This window comes from Caenorhabditis elegans, chromosome V, assembly GCF_000002985.6.
Source record: "Caenorhabditis elegans chromosome V".
In the NCBI taxonomy this organism is placed as follows: Eukaryota; Metazoa; Nematoda; class Chromadorea; order Rhabditida; family Rhabditidae; genus Caenorhabditis; species Caenorhabditis elegans.
In genome coordinates this window covers 20,904,013-20,923,537 of record NC_003283.11, presented here as the reverse complement: position 1 = coordinate 20,923,537, position 19,525 = coordinate 20,904,013, and the positions used below count along the sequence as shown (strand labels likewise).

The window sequence follows — 19,525 nt, the reverse complement described above, 5'->3', positions numbered from 1 at the left end:
AATGCACAAATTTTTTTTTTATGGCGGATCAAAGGGGCTTTTTTTTTAAACTTTTCTGATATTATTCCTTTCATCCATGGTAATTTATCTCGCATAAACTCGTTGATTGAGAGACATTTTAAGCCCATTGGCAGCCAATATTGATCATTTTTTCGATACCTATGGGACACATTTATTCGTTTCCGGTGGGGCACGAAAACGTTTTCGGTGGGGCACGGAAATGTAAATTTTATTTGTGCCCCACTGTCTGAAAATGTTCTTAAATAAATAAAAAGACGCCTAATAAAAACCATAATGTTCATTAAAAAGTGATAATTGAATACAAATCAAGTTCCAGACGCTGCGACGCCGAGAAATTGTCAGAAATTTGATTTTAGCTGAAAATGGGCTTTTTTTTCAGAGCTTTGAACCGCCATAACTTTTTTTTTGAGAAATTTTCAAAAAGTCTCTTTACGAAATTTGGTAGTATTTGATCAAACCGTTTGGGGGGCGCGGACGCCACGTGACCGCTTTTAATCATTGAAAATACATTGGATTCAGTACTAAATTTTCAAATAAAATTCTCCAGACTTCCAGGCCTCTTGCACAAAAATAAATTATAAATACTGGAAGCCCAGAATGCCAGCTTTCGAACCCCACTTTCAGTTTTACTCAATCGCACCTTATAGTTATCGTGTTCCCTTGTTGGTAGTTTTAGAATTTGGCTTCAGTTATGAGAATGTCAGTCGGAGCACGCGCGTGCAAGCGGCTGGTGTATGATAATTTTTATCCTGGTGTAGCATAATTAATATCAAACAACTATGGAAAAACAAGTTTATATACAAGTTAAAACTCACAAAATTTCCAAATAAATGTAATTTTGACAACCAAATAGTAAGGAAAAGGTAACTTTTGAAGAGAAAAATAGTGTTTTAAAAACCGATTGGAATCCATTGCAGCTAGAACCCGTTTTAGAAGTCTTTGTTGGCAATTGCAAAACTTCAAGTTAAATAAAACAGCACAGCCACGGGGATAGTTACAGTCGACAGAAAAAGAAACATGAACAAAATATCCAAACGTTCCGAAATTCGAACATATCCATTTGTTGATCGGCGGCGAACTAGCTCTATGTTTTCGGCTGCGTCGATTTCGTCAAGCTCCCACTGAAATAATATTATTAATCAATTAAACCCGATTCAATGATCAAGCGGTTCAATTAGTCCCGGAGGAGGGAGTCAACATTTATCAATTTAATTTATTTGTGGAAATTTGTGTTAACAAGCATGATCTGTATTTTTAACTTTTTTTCAATCTTATGATCGCCTAATGTGTATTTACCGAGATTAACGTATTAATTTTTTAGGCTTCTGTCAGCGCTTGCTTATTTTCATTTGACCCCGTTTGTTGAATAGGTTTTGCTCAATTTACAACGAAGTATGAACAGAGAACATATGTTCAATAAAAGTTTGAAAAAAATTAGTTCAAATAAATTTTTGTCGGTCGTCAAAAAATCTTCGAAGCAAATTAATTGTCTGAAATTTTTTATTTTGTAGAAAAATAATGAAAACACATTGTTTGTTATGAAAAACATTTCGAAGATTTGTTATACTTTAAAAAAGTTGTTTTGAACAATTTTTATATTATCATAGTATTTACACATTTTGATCAGGTCAAATTTTAAGGGTGCAGTACATCCTATCGAAAAATGATCAAAAACAATTTAAATGGTGCTAAAATGGCAAAATAGCATTATAATTTTTTTTTCAACTTTCACTCGAGTTGAACTCGTCTCGCTTTATTTGTTTATTTTTCTTCTTTTAGTTAATAAACTCAGATTCAATTCAAAATACGTATCAAACATGTTTTTAAAGATGGACTACCGAAATCTGATACTTTCCCATTTTAGACCCAAAGTGATCAAATACTACCAAATTTCGTAATGAAACTTTTTGAAAATTTCTCAAAAAAAAAGTTATGGCGGTTCAAAGCTCTGAAAAAAAAAGCCCATTTTCAGCTAAAAGCAAAATTTCTGTAAAATTTCTCGGCGTCGCAGCGTCTGGAACTTGATTTGTATTCAATTATCACTTTTTAATGAACATTATGGTTTTTATTAGGCGTCTTTTTATTTATTTAAGAACATTTTCAGACAGTGGGGCACAAATAAAATTTACATTTCCGTGCCCCACCGAAAACGTTTTCGTGCCCCACCGGAAACGAATAAATGTGTCCCATAGGTATCGAAAAAATGATCAATATTGGCTGCCAATGGGCTTAAAATGTCTCTCAATCAACGAGTTTATGCGAGATAAATTACCATGGATGAAAGGAATAATATCAGAAAAGTTTTTAAAAAAAGCCCCTTTGATCCGCCATAAAAAAAATTTGTGCATTTGTTTTAAAGTTTCATTATGAAACTTGATGTTTTTGGACCAGTTTTAGTCTATTTAAGCAAAATAACCACAAATTCTACACCCTTTTAATTTTCTGAATGTTTACGTGAGCTAAAATCAGAACGGACAAAAACTTTAAAAACCTCCTGTAAAAGAACCTGGGCTGAGCAAAAGCACATGAAAATTTTTTAAATAAAATATCATACTTCATACACCATATACCCATAAAGTAATAAGAATCTAATGGCAACAGAGGATACTGGTAAGAATCTAATGGCGATAGAGGATACTGGGAATTTTTATCTGTAACTTATTGGCATCCTTAATAGCATAAAGGTTTATTGAATGTTTTCAAGCTATTTTGAAAATTCTTTAATTCCGCGAAGTTTCTTGATTTCTAAATTACTGAACAAAAACCAGCTACTTGCGTAAGGTACTGAACCACCTTTCTGTGGATTTGCTTGTCTTCCCATTCCGCCGGCTTCTAACAGCGGAAAAGACACATTCAACAATTTATGGGCACAGTTGGTGTTGTGTGTGGCTCTCTACATTCAGCAGTCTTGTGTGTGTGGACTACTCAATGCGTGTGCAAATGACAGATAGAAACGATGAAGAAGATGAGCGCAAAAGAAAAAGAAACAAAGCACACAAGAAGTGGGTGAACGCAATTAAAGTGTGTGTCGCAAGACACGTTATCACCGGAAACTCGGAATGAGGATCATGATTTCTGAGCTTCAGTTATCAGGTCGCATAGATTAATTTTTAAAAAAAGTGTTCTGGTAAATTGCCTAATTCACGAAAACTTTTGGCTATTTGAGAAATTTAGAGCATTTTCACATACACTTCTACAACGTTCGAACACAAATATCCGAATAAAAATTCGAATACAAAAATCGTAGGAAAATAGGAATGTTTTCTGGCCGGTTTCACTGAAACTTTTTTCGCACGAGGGACGAGGCGCCATGGCCGAGAATCCAACAAGTTTCAGCGGCAATTTATCTTGCCTTGCTTCCGCTTGTTTTTTGTGGTTTATGTGATTTTTTTCGTGTTTCCTTACTAAAACTGATAAATAAATATTTTCTCAGATGTTAAAACAATTTCCATATGAAAAAAAATGTGTTAATTCGACAAGTACCTAGCGCTGAAAGTTGTGAGGTAAGTATGTATCATCGATTGCGGGAATGCAAAAACCTAACCTTCTTCAAATAAGCTGCTTAGATGCTAAATGTATTTGATTTTCATAACGACAACCAAAAAAGTTTTGAGGTTTTTAAAATTTCATTTTTTGGTTAAAAAAATCGTGATTTTTTGGAGTAAAAATTGAATTTATTTTTGCAAAAATTCAAAACTTTTTTGCCGGTCTTGTTCATCTAATCAGCTTATTCATTTATCATGCTTGGAAAAAAAATTAGGGTTTGCATCACCACAATCGATGATACTTACCTCACAACTTTCAGCACTACTTGTCGGAAATAACAAAAAATTTGTTTGTATGGAAATTGTTTTAACTCTTAAAAAAGTTTATTTATCAGTTTTAGTAAGAAAAACGGAGAAAAAATCAAATAAAAACCACAAAAAACAAGCGGAAAACAAGGCAAGATAAATTGCCGCTGAAACTTGACGGATCCTCGGCCATGGCCTAGAACCGGCTTTGCCTCGTCCCTCGTGTGAAAAAAGTTGCAGTGGGTTACCGAAATTATGATAGGGGTAAACTGAGTTCTCCCAACTTTTTGTATTTGAATTTAAACAAAACAAGATAGTTTTGAAGCGGATTACTATGATAATTGGTTAGTTCAGCGCCACATGAGTAGTTATTTTACTTTTAATGCAAGATTTTGCTCACCTTAATCGTTTCACATCGGTTTACCATTTTGCGAATATACTCTTCTAGAGCTTCTAGACGGCTTGAAAGCTGAAAATGTTCATTTCAAAAGTTTTTTTTTGTTTTTTATTGATTGGTTATACCATAATTTCTTTTACCACGGTTCCATTGAGCTCCGTTGATTTCTTTGTGAGAACTTCTCCATTTTTTGCTTCAGAAACAAGTATCACTTGAGTCGGTTCTTCTGGATTCATTCGATACTTTCGGCGCTATAATTTTTGAACAGTTACAAACAAATTTTAACATACACAACTCACGTTACTTGTTCGAAACACTGGTTTCAATAAGAAACACCTCATCCAGAAATCACTTGGCTCGTCGCCATATCGTCCCAAACGATGAACTTTCATGACGATTCCAGTTGTCATTGCAGCAATCGACACGATGACCATATTGAACAGAAAATAAGCAACTGGAAACGAGATAGATATAGTTTTTATTTCCTATGAAGTAATAGTTAACTGACCCAATAAAGGCACATGTGTAGAGCTGTGCGGAACTTTCTCACTGACCACCAAAGAGAGAACTGCCATGGTCAAGATTGCAGTTACTCCTAATGTGAATCTTTCTTCTCTTTCCCCAGTTGTAGAAAACCGAGCAAACAGTCCCACGACAGATATCGCACACATTATGTAACTAGGAAACGTCAATGTTACCATATAGAATAGTGGCCGCCGTTTCAGGGAAATTTCAAATTTAACTTCCGACACCTCGACACCCTCGTGTTCGTATTTTTCTTCTGAAACATTGAGATTCAGCAAATGCCATTCCTCGTTTCGCTTGTAGTGTTCTAAAGAGTGATCTGTGTGAGCATGAAGTCGAATTTTTTCTTGACCATAAGCCCATGAAGCAATCTGTAACAAATTTTCAATGAAAGGTCATAAACGTTTGTTTTCTCCTGTTTGAGCGTATGTTGCGTTTGAAGGTGGGCTGCCGAAATCTGGGAACAAATTTTAATCGACACCAAATTTGCCCCTGATTCCAAACATTGATGTGAAAAAAATTCCCTAATTTTATAATTTCCGTATTTCCTCTATTAGTCTTGCAGCCTCTATTAGTTTTGCACCCCTATTAGTCTTACGGGCCAATCGAAAATTATAGTCTTGCAGCCTCTATTAGTATTGCAGTCTAGGGCAAAAGATTCCCGCATTTTTTGTAGATCAAACCGCAATAAGACAGCCTGACACCACGTAAATTTGTGATTCCAAGCTTACAATTAGATATTAAATCATGGTAATTTTTCTCGAAATTTTTCACATAGATATTCGGAATCAGGGGGACAATTTGAAGTCAATTGAAAATATTTCCCAGATTTCGGTACTCCACCTGTAAGTTTGACTTATTGCTTTGTTTGGATATTTGTTGAATACTTCGTAATCCAAAATATTCCTCAAAAAAAGCTAATTTTCAGCTATCATCATACATTTTGCCGACTTGACAAAATCACAACCGCTCGAATCTGGTGTTTAATTAGTTATCACCTTTTTTATATTTTATGTTTACTACGCGTTGTTTCGTTAATTTGGGTATTATGTGTATACAAATAATTATCAGAATGATGTCTTGGATTTGTAAATTCAGTTATTTTAAAGTTATTTGGTAACCTGGCAACCTTACTTTGTACTTTTGTTCAAAAATTGTTACTTTAATTTTTCATTGACTAACCTCAATTGCGCATCGTTGATCGTCAAGTGGAAAATGTCTTATGTTGATTTCGCAAGACACTGTATGCACCGCCGGGTGACTCGCAACAATGGTACCATTATAGTGAATTCGAGCAGGTGCTCGAACAGCGGAGAGAAGATCCTCATGTGCCAGCCTGTTAGATTTTACCCTTTAGACGATTGGGGGCTTGAGAAGCCACCAATATTGTTTTAAAATGTTTTTGGGGGAAACACCATCCTATCGTTTCCACATCTCTATGTTTCTCTGTTTCTTCCCTTTTCCTCTCATCCTAATTTTTATGTTTGGTTGTTGTGACACCCTTCCTTCCGCCAAATAGCTAATTATAATTGTTAGAGTGCACATGTATTATATTTTCGCATGGAAGTCTAATTCCGTAGATTTCATTTTAATAATTTGAAATTCTGGTTAGTTTTGACAAAAGGCTATCAACTCACATGTTGAAAACTATGATATCTGGGACCCAAATCTTGTCTAATGGAATCCAAGTTTTCGTGATTCCTCCAAAAAGTGCTGGATCCCAGGTAAGACTAGGATCGACCCAATGCTCATCAACATATATGAGAACGGTCATTGTTTGCTTCAATTCATCAATTCCCAAAATATGAACCAGTTCAAGTTCGTACTCCACATATAATAATCCATCGGGCGGAGCATTCAAATTGTGTCTTGAAAGTAAGTATTCAGTAAGGCGTTTTGAAGAACCTGTAAATCACGTAAATGATAATTGTACATTCAGTTCTATAAATGCTTCGTTTTCATCTCCCAGTTATGCCATAAAAATATTGAGAACTTCAAAAAAGATTTTTTTTGACAGAATGTAGTTAGCTTGAGAGTGTGCGAAGAGGCAACACAATGTGGCCCACAAATCAAAACCGATAATGGGGCTTTTTGAGTGGCGATAGGAGCTGCGGAGGATGAGGTCGCATGAGGTGAGCACTGGTTGAGGTGTCACAAAGAAATGTGTGTATTGGTTACACTTTAACTTTTACTTTGGATACGCGAAAATGTTGATTTACTGAATATTAAAAGTGGAGCAGCAAAGTCTAAGAAATGTTTTTAAATGACTTCAAATTTGTCTCTGAATCCAAATATCTATCTAAAAAAAATCAAAAAAATCTCCCTGATTTAATATTTGAGCTTGAAATCGCGAATTTCATTTGCGTCCCCAGTGAGATTTTTGAAATGCGCGCCCAAATGAATTCCCCCTGGAGCGCGTCTGCTTCATTTAATTTTCTCTACCTATTTTCACTCCCCCTACGCGCTCCATGGAGAATTTATTTGGGCGCGCATTTGAAAAAAAAGTAATGGGAAAGTAAATAAAATTCGCGATTTCAAGCTTAAAATCAGGGAAATTTTTTTTTTATTTTTTGCACGCAGTTTTTCGATTTCAGGGGCAAATTTAAAATCATTTAAAAAATTTTCCCAGATTTCGGTACTCCACCTTTAACTGCGCACCTAGATTTCTAGAATCAACCGAATCTGCATGATTAGTCTTGTTGTTGTTTCTCCAAATATGATATTTCCCATTATATGTTTTGATCAACCCTCTCCAGCAGTCGTTGGTCAATTTAGGTAAAATGTTTAAAATGAGACCCCACCAAAATGAAATGATCATTGACTACGTAACAGCACCCCAAATTCAAATTAGTGTGGACGCTCCATGTGGATTCTTGTTCTTTAGGTCACGTTTTTGGTTAGGAGAAAAGGGAAGAATACATTTGTTTTCCGAAATCATTTCTTCTCGCTTCCAGAGGGTGTTGAAAGTTGCAACATTTCAAAAAATACTTAGGTCTATCGAAAAGTCATGCAATTTACTTAAACTACAGGAATCAAAAACAAGTTACCTGGGACAAAGGCAGGCTGAGTGTCATTTATTTGAGTGAGCTCTTCACCTTCAGATTCGTTGTTTAGCTGAAAAAACGTACTATTTTATTGTTTCTTAGATAATTATTAGAAACATTTTATGTTAGGAATATTAAACTCACATGATTTAATAAAACATTCGGAGCTTCTTCACTGCTATCAAAATATGATTCTGTCGTTGATGTCGCATTGATTTTAGAAAGTATTAAAAATGTTAACAGGTGTTGTAAAATTGATAATCGAGTCATAGTTCTGAAAAAAATATTAACGGTAAAACGGCTAAAACATATTACAGGATTATGAAGAAAAAAGTATAAAAATATATTCTTAATCCACTTTTTTTAAAGAAAATGTGAGAAATGCAAAGAAAGAAGATGGTGTGAGATGTGCGTCAGATCATCTCGCAAATGAGCCCTCTGGAGTCGCTCCTCTCCCATCCGCCACATAAATAGGCTCCGCCCCGCTTCTATCATTATCCCTTAGAGATGGTGAAATTGTGGAGAGGTGAGATGTGGATGATTTGTTAGGTGCAATCAAGGGTCAGTAGATTACAAAACTACAACTATTTTAAAATATTAGACAATCTATCGAATTAAGTCAATCTTCTCAAAAATGTTACATTCTCTAGTAGTTCATCTCAATAGTTTATCTTTTTTGTTTACAACGATTGGATTTTTCGGTTGAAATACTCGACAGAATTTATAACATTGTACGTTAAGTAAATTAAATCTAGTAGACACAATGTTATATTGTTATGGAGGTTTATTGGAACATTTTGGGTACAAACAATATTTGTGAGTAAATAAATTTTTCTCGCGAATAACTTTGAACTATACTTATAATGTATACTTATAATGATCGAAAACGACCGAATATCCTAATAAAACACTGCAAGTAATTTTAGATTTTGCATATTCTCTGGTCTAAGTATTGACACATAGCCAAAATTTTGAAAAATAAATGTGAGCTTTGGAGGAAACCCAAAGCAATGTCGCATGTTCCGACCCCTACAATGTTTTAATCCAAATAATAAAAACAAAATTACTGTGTAAAAAAATGTAGGAATTTTTTTTGGTCGACTTCCAAAATTATGAGTGACAGAAACTGAGAAACTTCTCACTTTTTGACAGTAAATAAAAACATTTCAAAAAATGTTTGAAAAAGTTTTGTCATGATATTCGGTCATTGAGGCACCAGATAAGTAGTGTCTAACACTTTCCCCACTGGCACTTCTTCGCCTTAAAAAAACATACATCGGTTGTATGTAATTGAAAATTCACAATCAGCAACAAAATGTAATTAATATAAAATTTCAATTAAATCCAAAAACAGTTCAAAGAACTCATTTGATTACGGCATCGGAGTCGCTTCAACGTAGTCACCTGGAAATTGGGTAATGTGGTATCTAGTGTAATATTTTGATAGGTCACCACACGGCAGATATTTTCAACGTGAGGTAGACGGGGGAACTCTAAATGTTCGAAAGTGTATGAAGCTCTTTATTATATTTTATTTATTTATTTATTTATTCTTATTCGATGCAAATTCAATTTGTCGGTGTGTCATTTCCAGGTTTTAGAAGATAAGACAGACGTGTCATTAAAAGTACATCTCATCTAATTGCAATATAATCTTAAATGCTCACACAGCTGTTATCGAGTGATCAAGAATATCAGTTGCTAGTAGGAAGTATATTTCATAGAAGCACAAAATGAAATGATGTTCTGAAAATGTTCTTACCCAGTCTCAAGTTAAACTGTGTTCCAAAAAACGGTTGTGTATGAAAGTCAACTTTGCATAACTCCACAGGCTTACTGTTTTTTATTAGTAAATCGAAACCGCCAACTTCGTTTTCGTTTCCAATTAACCTGTATAATTTATGTCATGTTAACTTTCATTTCACCTCTACTTCAGCAGATACTTACTTTTTTTCAATATCTAGCACATCAATCATGTGATTTAAAATGCGATATTTGAGCTCAAAATCCTCTTGTGATGATGCGGTAAGCGAAGGACTAGCATTGACCTGAAAACTTTCGAAAGTTTCGAAAAATTCATTTCTTTGCTTTTAACGTTGTTTCTCAGCTTCAAATCATATATTTTCCAGCTCATTGAGCATCGAAAAAAATTCCCGATAATTAATGAAGGGTGATCATTAAGATTTTAGCCTAAGATTATACCTCCAACAGCCATGGCTTCAAGTTTTCGTCAAATAAAATATCATAGCCATACAGCTCGAAACAGTGGTTATCCTGAAAATTAACTAGAAAATAAAAATGGTCTTATTACTTACAAGGAAAGTATTTCAGTTAACCACTTTTAGACTTCAAAATAAAACCATTGTCTTTTGAAAGGGAAAAAATTGCGGCGGACAAGCACTTTGAAGGGTGTGCGGCAAATTTTGTCAATTTGTCGTTTGTCCAGAGCGGCAAATTTTAAAATTTGCCACACACATCAAAAATTTGGCAATGGCTCGGCAAATATTCGAAAAAAAGATTTTCCGAATTTGTCAAGCTCGGCAAAATTTGAGATTTGACGCACACGGCTGATTTCAAGGTAGGCAAACACTCTGGAAGCTTTTTGCAAAATTCATTTTTTTGATCTGGAAAATTCCTTGGGGAAAAAAGTTTCAGATTTTTATTTCAAACAAAATTCCAAAAAACTTCCATAATATTTGCATATCTTGAAATACTGGAAATCAAAAAGCTTTTCAAAAATTATCATTTGGAGCAATTTCAGATTGATTTTTGCCGCATGCTACATTTTTCATTTTTTGAAGGGACCTTTTTTAAAGGTCTTCTCTCAAATAGCATCAGTTCTATTTTGGAGTCTAAAAGTGAGCTGAAATGTTGGCTTACTTGTATGATAAGATTTTGAACACTTTTCAAACTTTCAATTATAACATTGGTCAGATCATTCATTGTTTTTGACAGTTTTGACTGTCCATGAACACTTTTGAAAAATCGGAATAGTTTTGGTAAACTCCATTTGAGCCCTCTTTCTGGGTCGTAGTCGGCCGCTGTTTTAGCAACGGCAACATTTGTCAAGTGAACAACTGAAATTCAATATGCGACGTAGAAGGTTTTAGAAGGAAAGTTTTTACATGCGTCGTCTACACTGTCTGTTGAATATCTTGAATGAGAAAATCTAGCAAAACCTTCTCGATGAACCCATGCATTCAGAGGTCTAAACTGAAAAAAAACATTGTTTTACACCGTTCATTTTATTTCCTTCTCAACGGCGGAAAGGTCTGTCGGTAGTGGGAAACTGGAGATCATGAGTTCAAGTCTGGCCTTACCCTCTAGGTTCACGAAGCCTCTATTGGGAACAAGGATGTTTTTGATCCGTAAAATCCAAAAAACGAATGAGCGGGTTACCCGTCACCCGTGAAAACTCCCAAAACCGGATGAATGCATGAACGGGTGAAAAAACACGGGTGAGATTTGTTTTCTTAAAAAATGGCCAAAAAAATTCTTTCGAAAAAAAACGTACTAGTTCAAGCACAGCTCTCCATTTATCGAACAAACAACAACAAAAAAATGAACGAAAAATAACAGAAATGCAATTGAGGAAAGTATTTCAACTTTTTGTTCCTTCGATTTCCATGAAATTGTTGTTAATTTCTGTTTTTTTTTTAAGTTGTCGTTCACCCGTTTCCGTGACAACGGGTGAGCGGGTCTCCCATCACCCGGGAAAATGCCCAAAAACGGGTGAACGATGTCACGAGTGAAAACATCCCTGATTGGGAAGTGGAGCAACTTATCGGCTACAGTCCCCGGCGAGGACGTGGCCTAATAGGATCACCACCAGGCTCATGTACCTTGCTTCCAGATCCGCAGTGCATCGTCCTTAAATATTAAAAAAATCCTTACTGACGTAACCAGCACATAGATTCTGACATCGAACTTTTTCCCTCCAACCAAGTAGGGGTTGTGCACGTAGCATTGTACAACATAAGGAAGAGCTTCTGATCCAGAACTATCTTTCTTTTTCCATTCTTGCACATGTTTCAGTTTTCGGAACAAGAAAATTCCTTTTCCTTGCGCTCCAGCGACGGGCTTCATAATCCATATTGTATCGTTTGGATACTTTCGAAATTCTTCAACAAAAAGGTGATATTCAGTGGGTAAAACATAACTTGACGGGAGAAAGTTGAATTCTGAAACCACGTCAATTCCGGACTTTTCTTTTGCCTTTCTTGCTTTTTTGTAGTTTTTGATGAGAAAATCCTTTCGTGTCAATTCAAAATCATTGCGGAAGTGGCATATCATTTGCTTTTCACTGAATTTGTGTTTGTCGTAGCAAGTTGTCATCCATTCCCGAGTCACCCAAAAGAATTGCCAGTCATCTCCTCTGAATTTTATTATTTCAGTAAGAAAACCCAAATTGAGCTGTTGAAAATTATTTATTATGATTAAAAAAGAACATACAATTAGTTCTCATAGATGTGTTTAGAAACTACTGGTAAGGCATGCAATACTATTAGAGAGTGCAAAATTAATAAGTGCTGCCTAAGGCTTCCATGTAAGAGCTGCGTGTGAGAATGAGAGCGGCGTGAGAGCGGCAACGCCACCGGGCCTTCGTCGTCGCCGTTCGCCGCGCTGTGCGATTTAGCGTTCGGGGATTACTATACATGCGGAGCAGGGCTGTTTTTGTTGTTGTTGTTTTTTTTTTGGTTTTTTGTTTTTTTTTTTTTTTTTTTTTTGGTTTTTTTTTGGTTTTTTGAGACCAAAAAAATTTTTTATGAAGAATCAACAGAAATATTTCATGAAAAATTTCGGTTTCGTCCCGTTTGATATCAAACATTGAATTTCTTTTTTGTTTTTTTTGTTTTTTGTTTTTTTTGTTTTTTTTTGGTTTTTTTTTGAAAAATTCTATTTTTTGTTTTTTGTTTTTTGGTCAGAAGTTCGACCAAAAAAAATTTTGTTTTTTTTTTGTTTTTTAAAATCGGTCCAAAACCAAATTTGAAGACTCTTTGTAACATACTAAAAAATAGTTCTTACTGTGTTTGCGCCCATCCCTCTCGATTTGTCAGAACGTCCGAGATTGTATTGGTTAATGCACATTTGAACAAGATTTTCTTTTTTCTGACATGTTTTTTGACATTTTGAAAAATTAACAATCGAAAAAATTACCTTTGCTCTTTCGAATTGGAAATGACATTTTGAGAAGACGTAACAGAAAGTTCATTAGAAATTGAAGACATGATTTTCACAACAAAAAAAATCCAAAAACTAGTCGGTTGGCATTCAAATAAGTAAGAAACCCGATAAACTGACTTTTTCCGCCCACTGAACTATTCAACCTAACGGAACAGGAAGTTTGGTTGAGTGGGGCTTACCCCATGAAGAAGGTTTTTGAAATTCTTCGAGAGTTTCAAAGTATTTACAATTTTGTGCCCCACTGGCTGAAAATGTCCTTGAATCAACGAATAAACGCGCAATAAAAAACCACAACATTTATTAAAAAATGAAATTGAATAAAAATTAAGTTCCAGAGACTGCGACACCAAGAAGATGGCAAACTTTGATTTTAGCTGAAAATGGACCTTTTTTTGCAGAATTTTAAATCGCCATAACTTTTTTTTGAGAAATTTTCAAAATGTCTCATTACAAAATTCGGAATTTTTGGGTCATTTCGGTTCTAATAGCAAGCAGACATGGTGCATTTTCATCTTTCTGATATCAACTGATAAGCGAACTTGGTGAAAAAAATGTTGTATAGTCATCAAATTGTTTTTTTTTCCAAAGTACGCTCCGTGTTCTATTTCGTTGACATATTTTTTTTTAACAGAGTGTGATTGGCAGGTCAGCAGTAGACTAAGATACTCAGCTCATTATCAACGCCGAAAAAAGTCCAAAAAAAGTCTGGGTAGCGATAAAACAGTTGTATAAAATGGATTGGTAGTGAACAGAGCAAAATAGTTTTTTTTACTCAGCTCTTTTTTCAAACGTATTGCTAGTCATAAAACTAACTTTTTTTAATTCCAGAATGAACCGTTACATTTGTGAAGGTGATAACCCCGATATTACCGAAGAGAGGAAAAAAGCTTCGTTCAATGTTGATAAGCTAACTGAATACTACTATGGAGGGGAGAAAAGATTGAAGGTCTAAAGAAAAGGGAGTCTATTTTTTTATGTTTTGTGTTACAGGCTCGCCGAGAAGTAGAAAAATGCGTTGAAGATCACAAAGAGTTACAGGACTTAAAGCCAACACCATTTATGAGTCGAGATGAACTAATTGATAACTCCGTTCGAAAACTGGCTGGGATGGCCAAAAATTATAAAATGATTGATTTAACCAACATTGAGAAAACGACATATTTTTTGCAGTACGTTAAAAAGTTTTTAAAAAATTCCAAATATATTTGCATGTCAGGCTGGTGCACGTTAGAGACTCCATGGCGTTTTCCCTTCATTATCTCATGTTTTTGCCTGTTCTTCAATCTCAGGCATCGCCTGAACAACTTGCTGAGTGGATGCCTAGAGCTCTTTCTGGAACCATAATTGGAACGTATGCTCAAACGGAGATGGGTCATGGCACCAATTTATCAAAACTTGAAACCACAGCCACATATGGTCAAAAAACTTCGGAATTTGTGCTTCACACACCGACTATCAGTGGCGCCAAGTGGTGGCCCGGTAGCCTTGGAAAGTTTTGCAATTTTGCAATCATTGTTGCCAATCTATGGACTAATGGAGTTTGCGTTGGACCTCATCCGTTTTTGGTGCAGATAAGAGACCTCAAAACACATAAAACTCTACCGAATATCAAGTTAGGAGATATTGGACCAAAACTGGGGTCGAATGGTTCAGATAATGGATATCTTGTGTTCACAAACTACAGAATATCTAGGGGGAATATGCTAATGAGACATTCCAAAGTAAAACAATGTTGACTAGCATTATGAATATCAAACATTATTTCAGGTACATCCCGATGGTACCTACCAAAAACCACCACACTCGAAGTTGGCATATGGTGGTATGGTGTTCGTCCGATCAATGATGGTTAGGGATATTGCCAATTATTTAGCAAACGCGGTTACTATTGCAACAAGATATTCTACCGTGCGACGGCAGGGTGAACCGCTTCCCGGCGCGGGAGAGGTCAAAATTTTGGACTACCAAACTCAGCAATATAGAATTCTTCCGTATATTGCAAAAACGATTGCGTTTAGAATGGCTGGAGAAGAACTTCAGCAAGCTTTCCTTAATATTTCGAAAGACCTTCGGCAGGGAAACGCGTCTTTGCTACCCGATTTGCATTCACTTTCTAGTGGTTTGAAGGCTGTGGTCACATTTGAAGTCCAACAAGGAATTGAGCAGTGTCGACTAGCATGCGGTGGCCACGGTTATTCTCACGCTAGTGGTATTCCAGAGCTGTCCGCGTTTTCTTGTGGCAGCTGTACTTATGAAGGAGACAACATAGTGTTGCTATTGCAAGTGGCAAAGTAAAAACTGAAAATTTTTGACACATGAATATGTAGCATAGTTTTCTAGGTACTTGATGAAAATGGCGCAACAACCCCAGGAAACAGGACAATGTGCTTATCTACATAAGTTTCTGCCTTGTTCAAGATCTGAGCTTTCTTCTCATAAAACGTAAACCGATCGTCAAATCAACGAGGATTTTGAAATTGTCACCCGAAAAACTGTGTTATTGGCTTCGAAAAAATTTAAAAGCGAATGCGAACTCTACCCAGAACATGAAGCTTGGAATCGTTGCTCTATCGAGCTATGCAAGGCTGCAAGGGTTCGTTTTTTTTCTGAACTGCAACTATTCGTGTAGAATTTTTAGTGGCACGTCCGACTTTATATAGTACGGAATTTTCTTCAAAAAGTTTGCACAGCTCCAAAGGATCTGCAACCAGTTCTTCGAGCGCTTTCAAATCTGTATATATTTGATCTTCAAGTATCTAATAAAGGTCATTTTATGGAAAACGGATATATGACATCTCAACAGATAGACCAACTCAAAATGGGTATTAACGAGTATGTTTTCTTGGTAGATTTTTTTGAAAGTTAATAATTACAATATTTGTTTTTCAGGTCACTTTCCACGATTCGTCCGGATGCTGTTTCCATTGTGGACGGTTTTGCTATACACGAATTTGAACTCAAAAGTGTTCTCGGTCGACGAGATGGAAATGTTTATCCTGGACTATTTGAATGGACAAAACATAGTCAGTTAAACAACAAAGAGGTTCACCCTGCATTTGATAAATACTTAACACCCATCATGGATAAGATTAGGGCCAAAATGTAGATTTTGTTTTCTTTTGCTTTATTTTTCCAGTTTCTTATCCACAGAATATTTTATTGTAAAGTAATATTTCAGTAGTGTATTTACATATTAACAAAATAAAGATACCCATCATTTCAACTGATTCACAAATGTCTTTTTAATGAGTCAAAATGGATTTCATGTCTGCTGGGAGTTCTGGCACAAATTCTTTTTCTACCTCGGCAATAGAAGCGACTGACATTACTGCAGCTTCTGCTAATAGACGACGAAGTAGAGTACCGCATGCGGATTTTGGAAGGAATTGGGTGATATTCACGCGGACCAAATGTTTGTATCGGATAACTCGTTCTGAAATAAGAAGTCAAACTGTAATTTGTGACAATTTACATGTATGTGCCACCAAATACCTTATTTCCACTATTAGTAAGGCGCCTCTATTATTTTTGCACCTCTATTTATTTTGCATCTAAAATCACTCATCAAAAATTAGTTTTGCAGCCTCTATTAATTTGGCACCTCAAATAGTTTTGCACACCTTCTTTTGTTCCCTATTTTTAGGAATTCAAAATTTGCATATTAAAATCGTTCTAAAAATTAGGAAAACTCTTACAGACTTGGTATAACAAGTCAAAAGTGGCAAAATATGAGTACAACTCGGACAATTTTTGCGTACCAGTCGGAAAATTCGTCCATTTTGTTTCATAAGTTGTTATTGAAATTGATGATACTATGCCATAACTTAATGGAAAACATGAGAAAAAACCTGTTCGAAAATTAGTCGAAAATTAGCTCTATTAGTTTTGCATCTCCATTAGTTTTGCATCAAATTAGGTGTCCGAAAATTAGTTTTGCATGCCTTACTAATAGAGGAAATAGGGTATCTTGCCACTATTCTTGACTAGAGTCACTTGTTCCGGAAGCTTTTTGAAGGAGGACTAACGGTTCAGACAATTTTGAACCCCAAAATAGGCACAAAGGAACGAATTTTGTTATTTACGAAACTTCTTAAAAAATTTTCAAAAAATTTTTATGGTGGATTGCAAAAAAATTACACTGATTTTAGTTGAAATCTCAAATATTAGCCGTTTTTTCGTGTCGTATTTGCGAAAGAAAAAGAGATGAACTACAAAAATATACAATAGAGGGATGATAATTCTAAGAAAATCATCTTCGGTCAGATGCAACACAAAAAAGTTGCCAAAATCAGTGTAATTTTTTCGAAATTTTGTGTCACCATAAAAATGTTTGAAAATTTTTTGAGAAGTGGCATAACGAAATTCGTTCAATTGAGCTCATTTTGGTTCTATACATTCAAAATCGTCGGAACCGTTAGTCTTCCTTTAAAAATAACTCATAAAACTCACTGTTAACGTAATCCTTTAAATCGTCTTCGGTTGCCACAAATCCTTTTTTCAATACCACAAATGCAACAGGTCTCTCTCCACTCAATTCATTGTTGATTGCAACAACTGCAGCTTCCTCTACAGCTTGATGAGTGAGTAAAAGTGTTTCTATCTCCTTGGGAATCACTTGATATCCGAACACTTTTATCATTTCTTTCAGCTTATCCACCAAGTGAACATTTCCTTCTTCATCAAAGAATCCAATATCTCCAGTTCTCCTCCAACCATCCAGAAAGTGCTCTTCTGTTGCTTTTGGATTGTTTAAATACGGGCTTTCTGCAGCTATTCCTTTAACGCAAATTTGTCCTTTTTCTCTGGGTCCCAACTCTTTTCCAGTTAAGATGTCCAAAACTTTCATTTCCAGATTTGCTGTTAACTGCCCGCAGGATGGTGAATAGTTTTTGTTGTATGTTCGACATATCAGGCCAACTTCTGTCATGCCATATGCTAAAATTATTATCTGCATTATTTAAAAAAAAACTTTTTCTCAGAAAATTTGAATTTCCCGCCAAAAATTTTTTTTATCAGAAAATTTGAATTTCCCGTCAAAAATTTATCTCAGAAATTGTGATTTTTCCGTCAAAAATGTTTTTGAAAAATCCTCGAATTTTTTTTCAAATCGAGAAACTTTTTCAATTCTCCTTTTTTGAATTTCCGCAAAATTCTTTATATATATATGCGAAATGTAACTTATTAAAACTCACTTTGAGTCACCGTTTTTACGGATGGAAATATTTCTGTAAACTCCTCGTACAGCTCTTCAGTAACAGCGTCGGCTCCAGTGACCACCCATTCCAATGATTCGATGTTGTATGTATGGTTCTCCGCTTCGAACATCATTAAGTTCATCAAGTAAGGAGTTAGATGAACTGCTCGAATCTTTAAGAATATTCACTAATTCAGTAGACCACATAGCTTCAAACTTTTACCTTATATCTTTGAATGCACGTCATAAAAGTGTGTACACAAAAATTTTTCTCTGTCACTACTGTTAGTCCATTTAGCAGTGCACATAAAATTGCATCAAGACCACATTGTTTGTGAAGAGGAATCATTGTAAGTGTAGTATCCCCACGGCGAAATTCATGATGTTTGGAAGTACTGAAAACTATTTTCTAGTGTAAAAAATTTATTCTACACTTTTTCTTGCGAAATTTTTTTTCGAAAAATTTTCTAAACTCACTTCCACATTACCATTGTTTTTGCAACCATGACTTTGTGTGTTGTAACTATCCCTTTTCTTTTCCCGTGAATACCACTTGAGTATGGTAAGTATACAATATCAGTGTCCGGTTCAATTTTCGGCAATGGAAGATTCTGTTTAGCTGCAAAAGCCAGATCTTCAATAATTGGATAGCCGTTTGCAAAGTCGCGGCTTCCTGTGCAGATAATCTACAAAAAAACTGATTAAAATTAATTTGCCTTATTTTAACTAAACTTACTCTATATTCTCGGTTCAGAGTTTTCATCAATTTGTCAATTTCATGAAGGCCGAGTGGATCAGAGAACACAAATCTCGATTCACTCTCTTTAACTGGAAATTGCATTTCCCATGCTTGCAACTTCGGACTGACAACCTGGATTGCAGCACCAGCCATTGATGCTCCCAACGCAATATATATGGCTGCTGGAGACCAATCCATCACAAGCAGAACAACTTCACTTTTTTCAACTTTCAGATATACCAAACTTTTGGCAATGAAGTCTGCCTTTTGCATTACATCTTGAAACGTGAACTGAGCAAATGTGTCATTGTCAATCTAAAAATCCAAAATTTAAATATTTATTTTCATTTTATTTGTAAAACTTACTAACGCCACGTCTTCGCGAAATTTTTCCCATTCATGGAACAAGAAATCGTGAAATGTCTTATCCGGAATATCCAAATTTGGTAGCTTCGATTTGATAATCATATTTTTTTCTTTAAATTAATAATGTTTAAAAAAATACTATTTAGTCACTGAAAACATTAAAACAGCGTCGGCGTATTTTCACAGATTTTTTTTCAAATAATAGGCTTGATTTTTTTTTAATCTGTGCATACACGCTTTTTTTTCAATTGCTCCAAGTAAAAA

The 19,525-nt window shown here is 35.2% G+C and overlaps 3 protein-coding genes, 2 non-coding genes and 1 pseudogene across 7 annotated transcripts; 2 read left to right on the top strand and 4 right to left on the bottom strand.

The window, feature by feature from the left end:
* Window positions 1-805: 805 nt before the first annotated feature.
* pbo-5 (Proton-gated ion channel subunit pbo-5) lies at window positions 806-8,052 on the bottom strand. Of its 2 annotated transcripts, none has more exons than NM_001029069.7 (9): window positions 7,923-8,052; window positions 7,782-7,848; window positions 6,372-6,639; window positions 5,917-6,085; window positions 4,718-5,105; window positions 4,509-4,663; window positions 4,335-4,460; window positions 4,213-4,281; window positions 806-1,142 (listed from the first exon to the last, which is right to left on the bottom strand). In NM_001029069.7, the coding sequence occupies exons 1-9, from the start codon at window positions 8,046-8,048 to the stop codon at window positions 981-983; spliced, it is 1,530 nt and encodes a 509-aa protein (NP_001024240.1). In that variant the 5' UTR covers window positions 8,049-8,052; the 3' UTR covers window positions 806-980. The 2 variants fall into 2 exon arrangements, with proteins under 2 accessions (NP_001024240.1, NP_001024239.1); NM_001029068.5 differs by having other exon boundaries at window positions 807-1,142; window positions 5,917-6,070.
* cTel17.2 lies at window positions 2,856-2,909 on the bottom strand. Its single transcript, NR_070306.1, has one exon. It is a non-coding gene; the product is annotated as an Unclassified non-coding RNA cTel17.2 (non-coding RNA).
* cTel17.1 lies at window positions 2,856-2,909 on the top strand. Its single transcript, NR_070307.1, has one exon. It is a non-coding gene; the product is annotated as an Unclassified non-coding RNA cTel17.1 (non-coding RNA).
* Window positions 8,053-9,150: 1,098 nt separating the features above from the next.
* Window positions 9,151-13,071, bottom strand: ttll-9 (putative tubulin polyglutamylase ttll-9; the record flags this gene model as incomplete). Its single annotated transcript, NM_001028670.2, has 9 exons — window positions 12,936-13,071; window positions 12,804-12,887; window positions 11,673-12,153; window positions 10,904-10,991; window positions 10,659-10,855; window positions 9,981-10,052; window positions 9,726-9,826; window positions 9,541-9,668; window positions 9,151-9,182 (listed from the first exon to the last, which is right to left on the bottom strand). Exons 1-9 carry the CDS (start codon window positions 13,004-13,006, stop codon window positions 9,151-9,153), a joined length of 1,254 nt encoding a protein of 417 aa, NP_001023841.1. The 5' UTR covers window positions 13,007-13,071.
* Window positions 13,072-13,791: 720 nt separating this feature from the next.
* On the top strand, window positions 13,792-16,068 carry F25C8.1 (annotated as a pseudogene). The gene is made up of 7 exons: window positions 13,792-13,908; window positions 13,953-14,131; window positions 14,179-14,683; window positions 14,730-15,253; window positions 15,303-15,555; window positions 15,601-15,794; window positions 15,852-16,068. Coding segments are annotated over exons 1-7 (1,989 nt in total).
* Window positions 16,069-16,104: 36 nt separating this feature from the next.
* Window positions 16,105-19,370, bottom strand: acs-12 (4-coumarate--CoA ligase 1-like). The gene is made up of 7 exons (NM_075634.6): window positions 19,262-19,370; window positions 18,893-19,210; window positions 18,634-18,842; window positions 18,380-18,551; window positions 18,155-18,329; window positions 17,412-17,897; window positions 16,105-16,395 (listed from the first exon to the last, which is right to left on the bottom strand). Exons 1-7 carry the CDS (start codon window positions 19,361-19,363, stop codon window positions 16,205-16,207), a joined length of 1,653 nt encoding a protein of 550 aa, NP_508035.1. The 5' UTR covers window positions 19,364-19,370; the 3' UTR covers window positions 16,105-16,204.
* Between the last annotated feature and the right edge of the window lie 155 nt (window positions 19,371-19,525).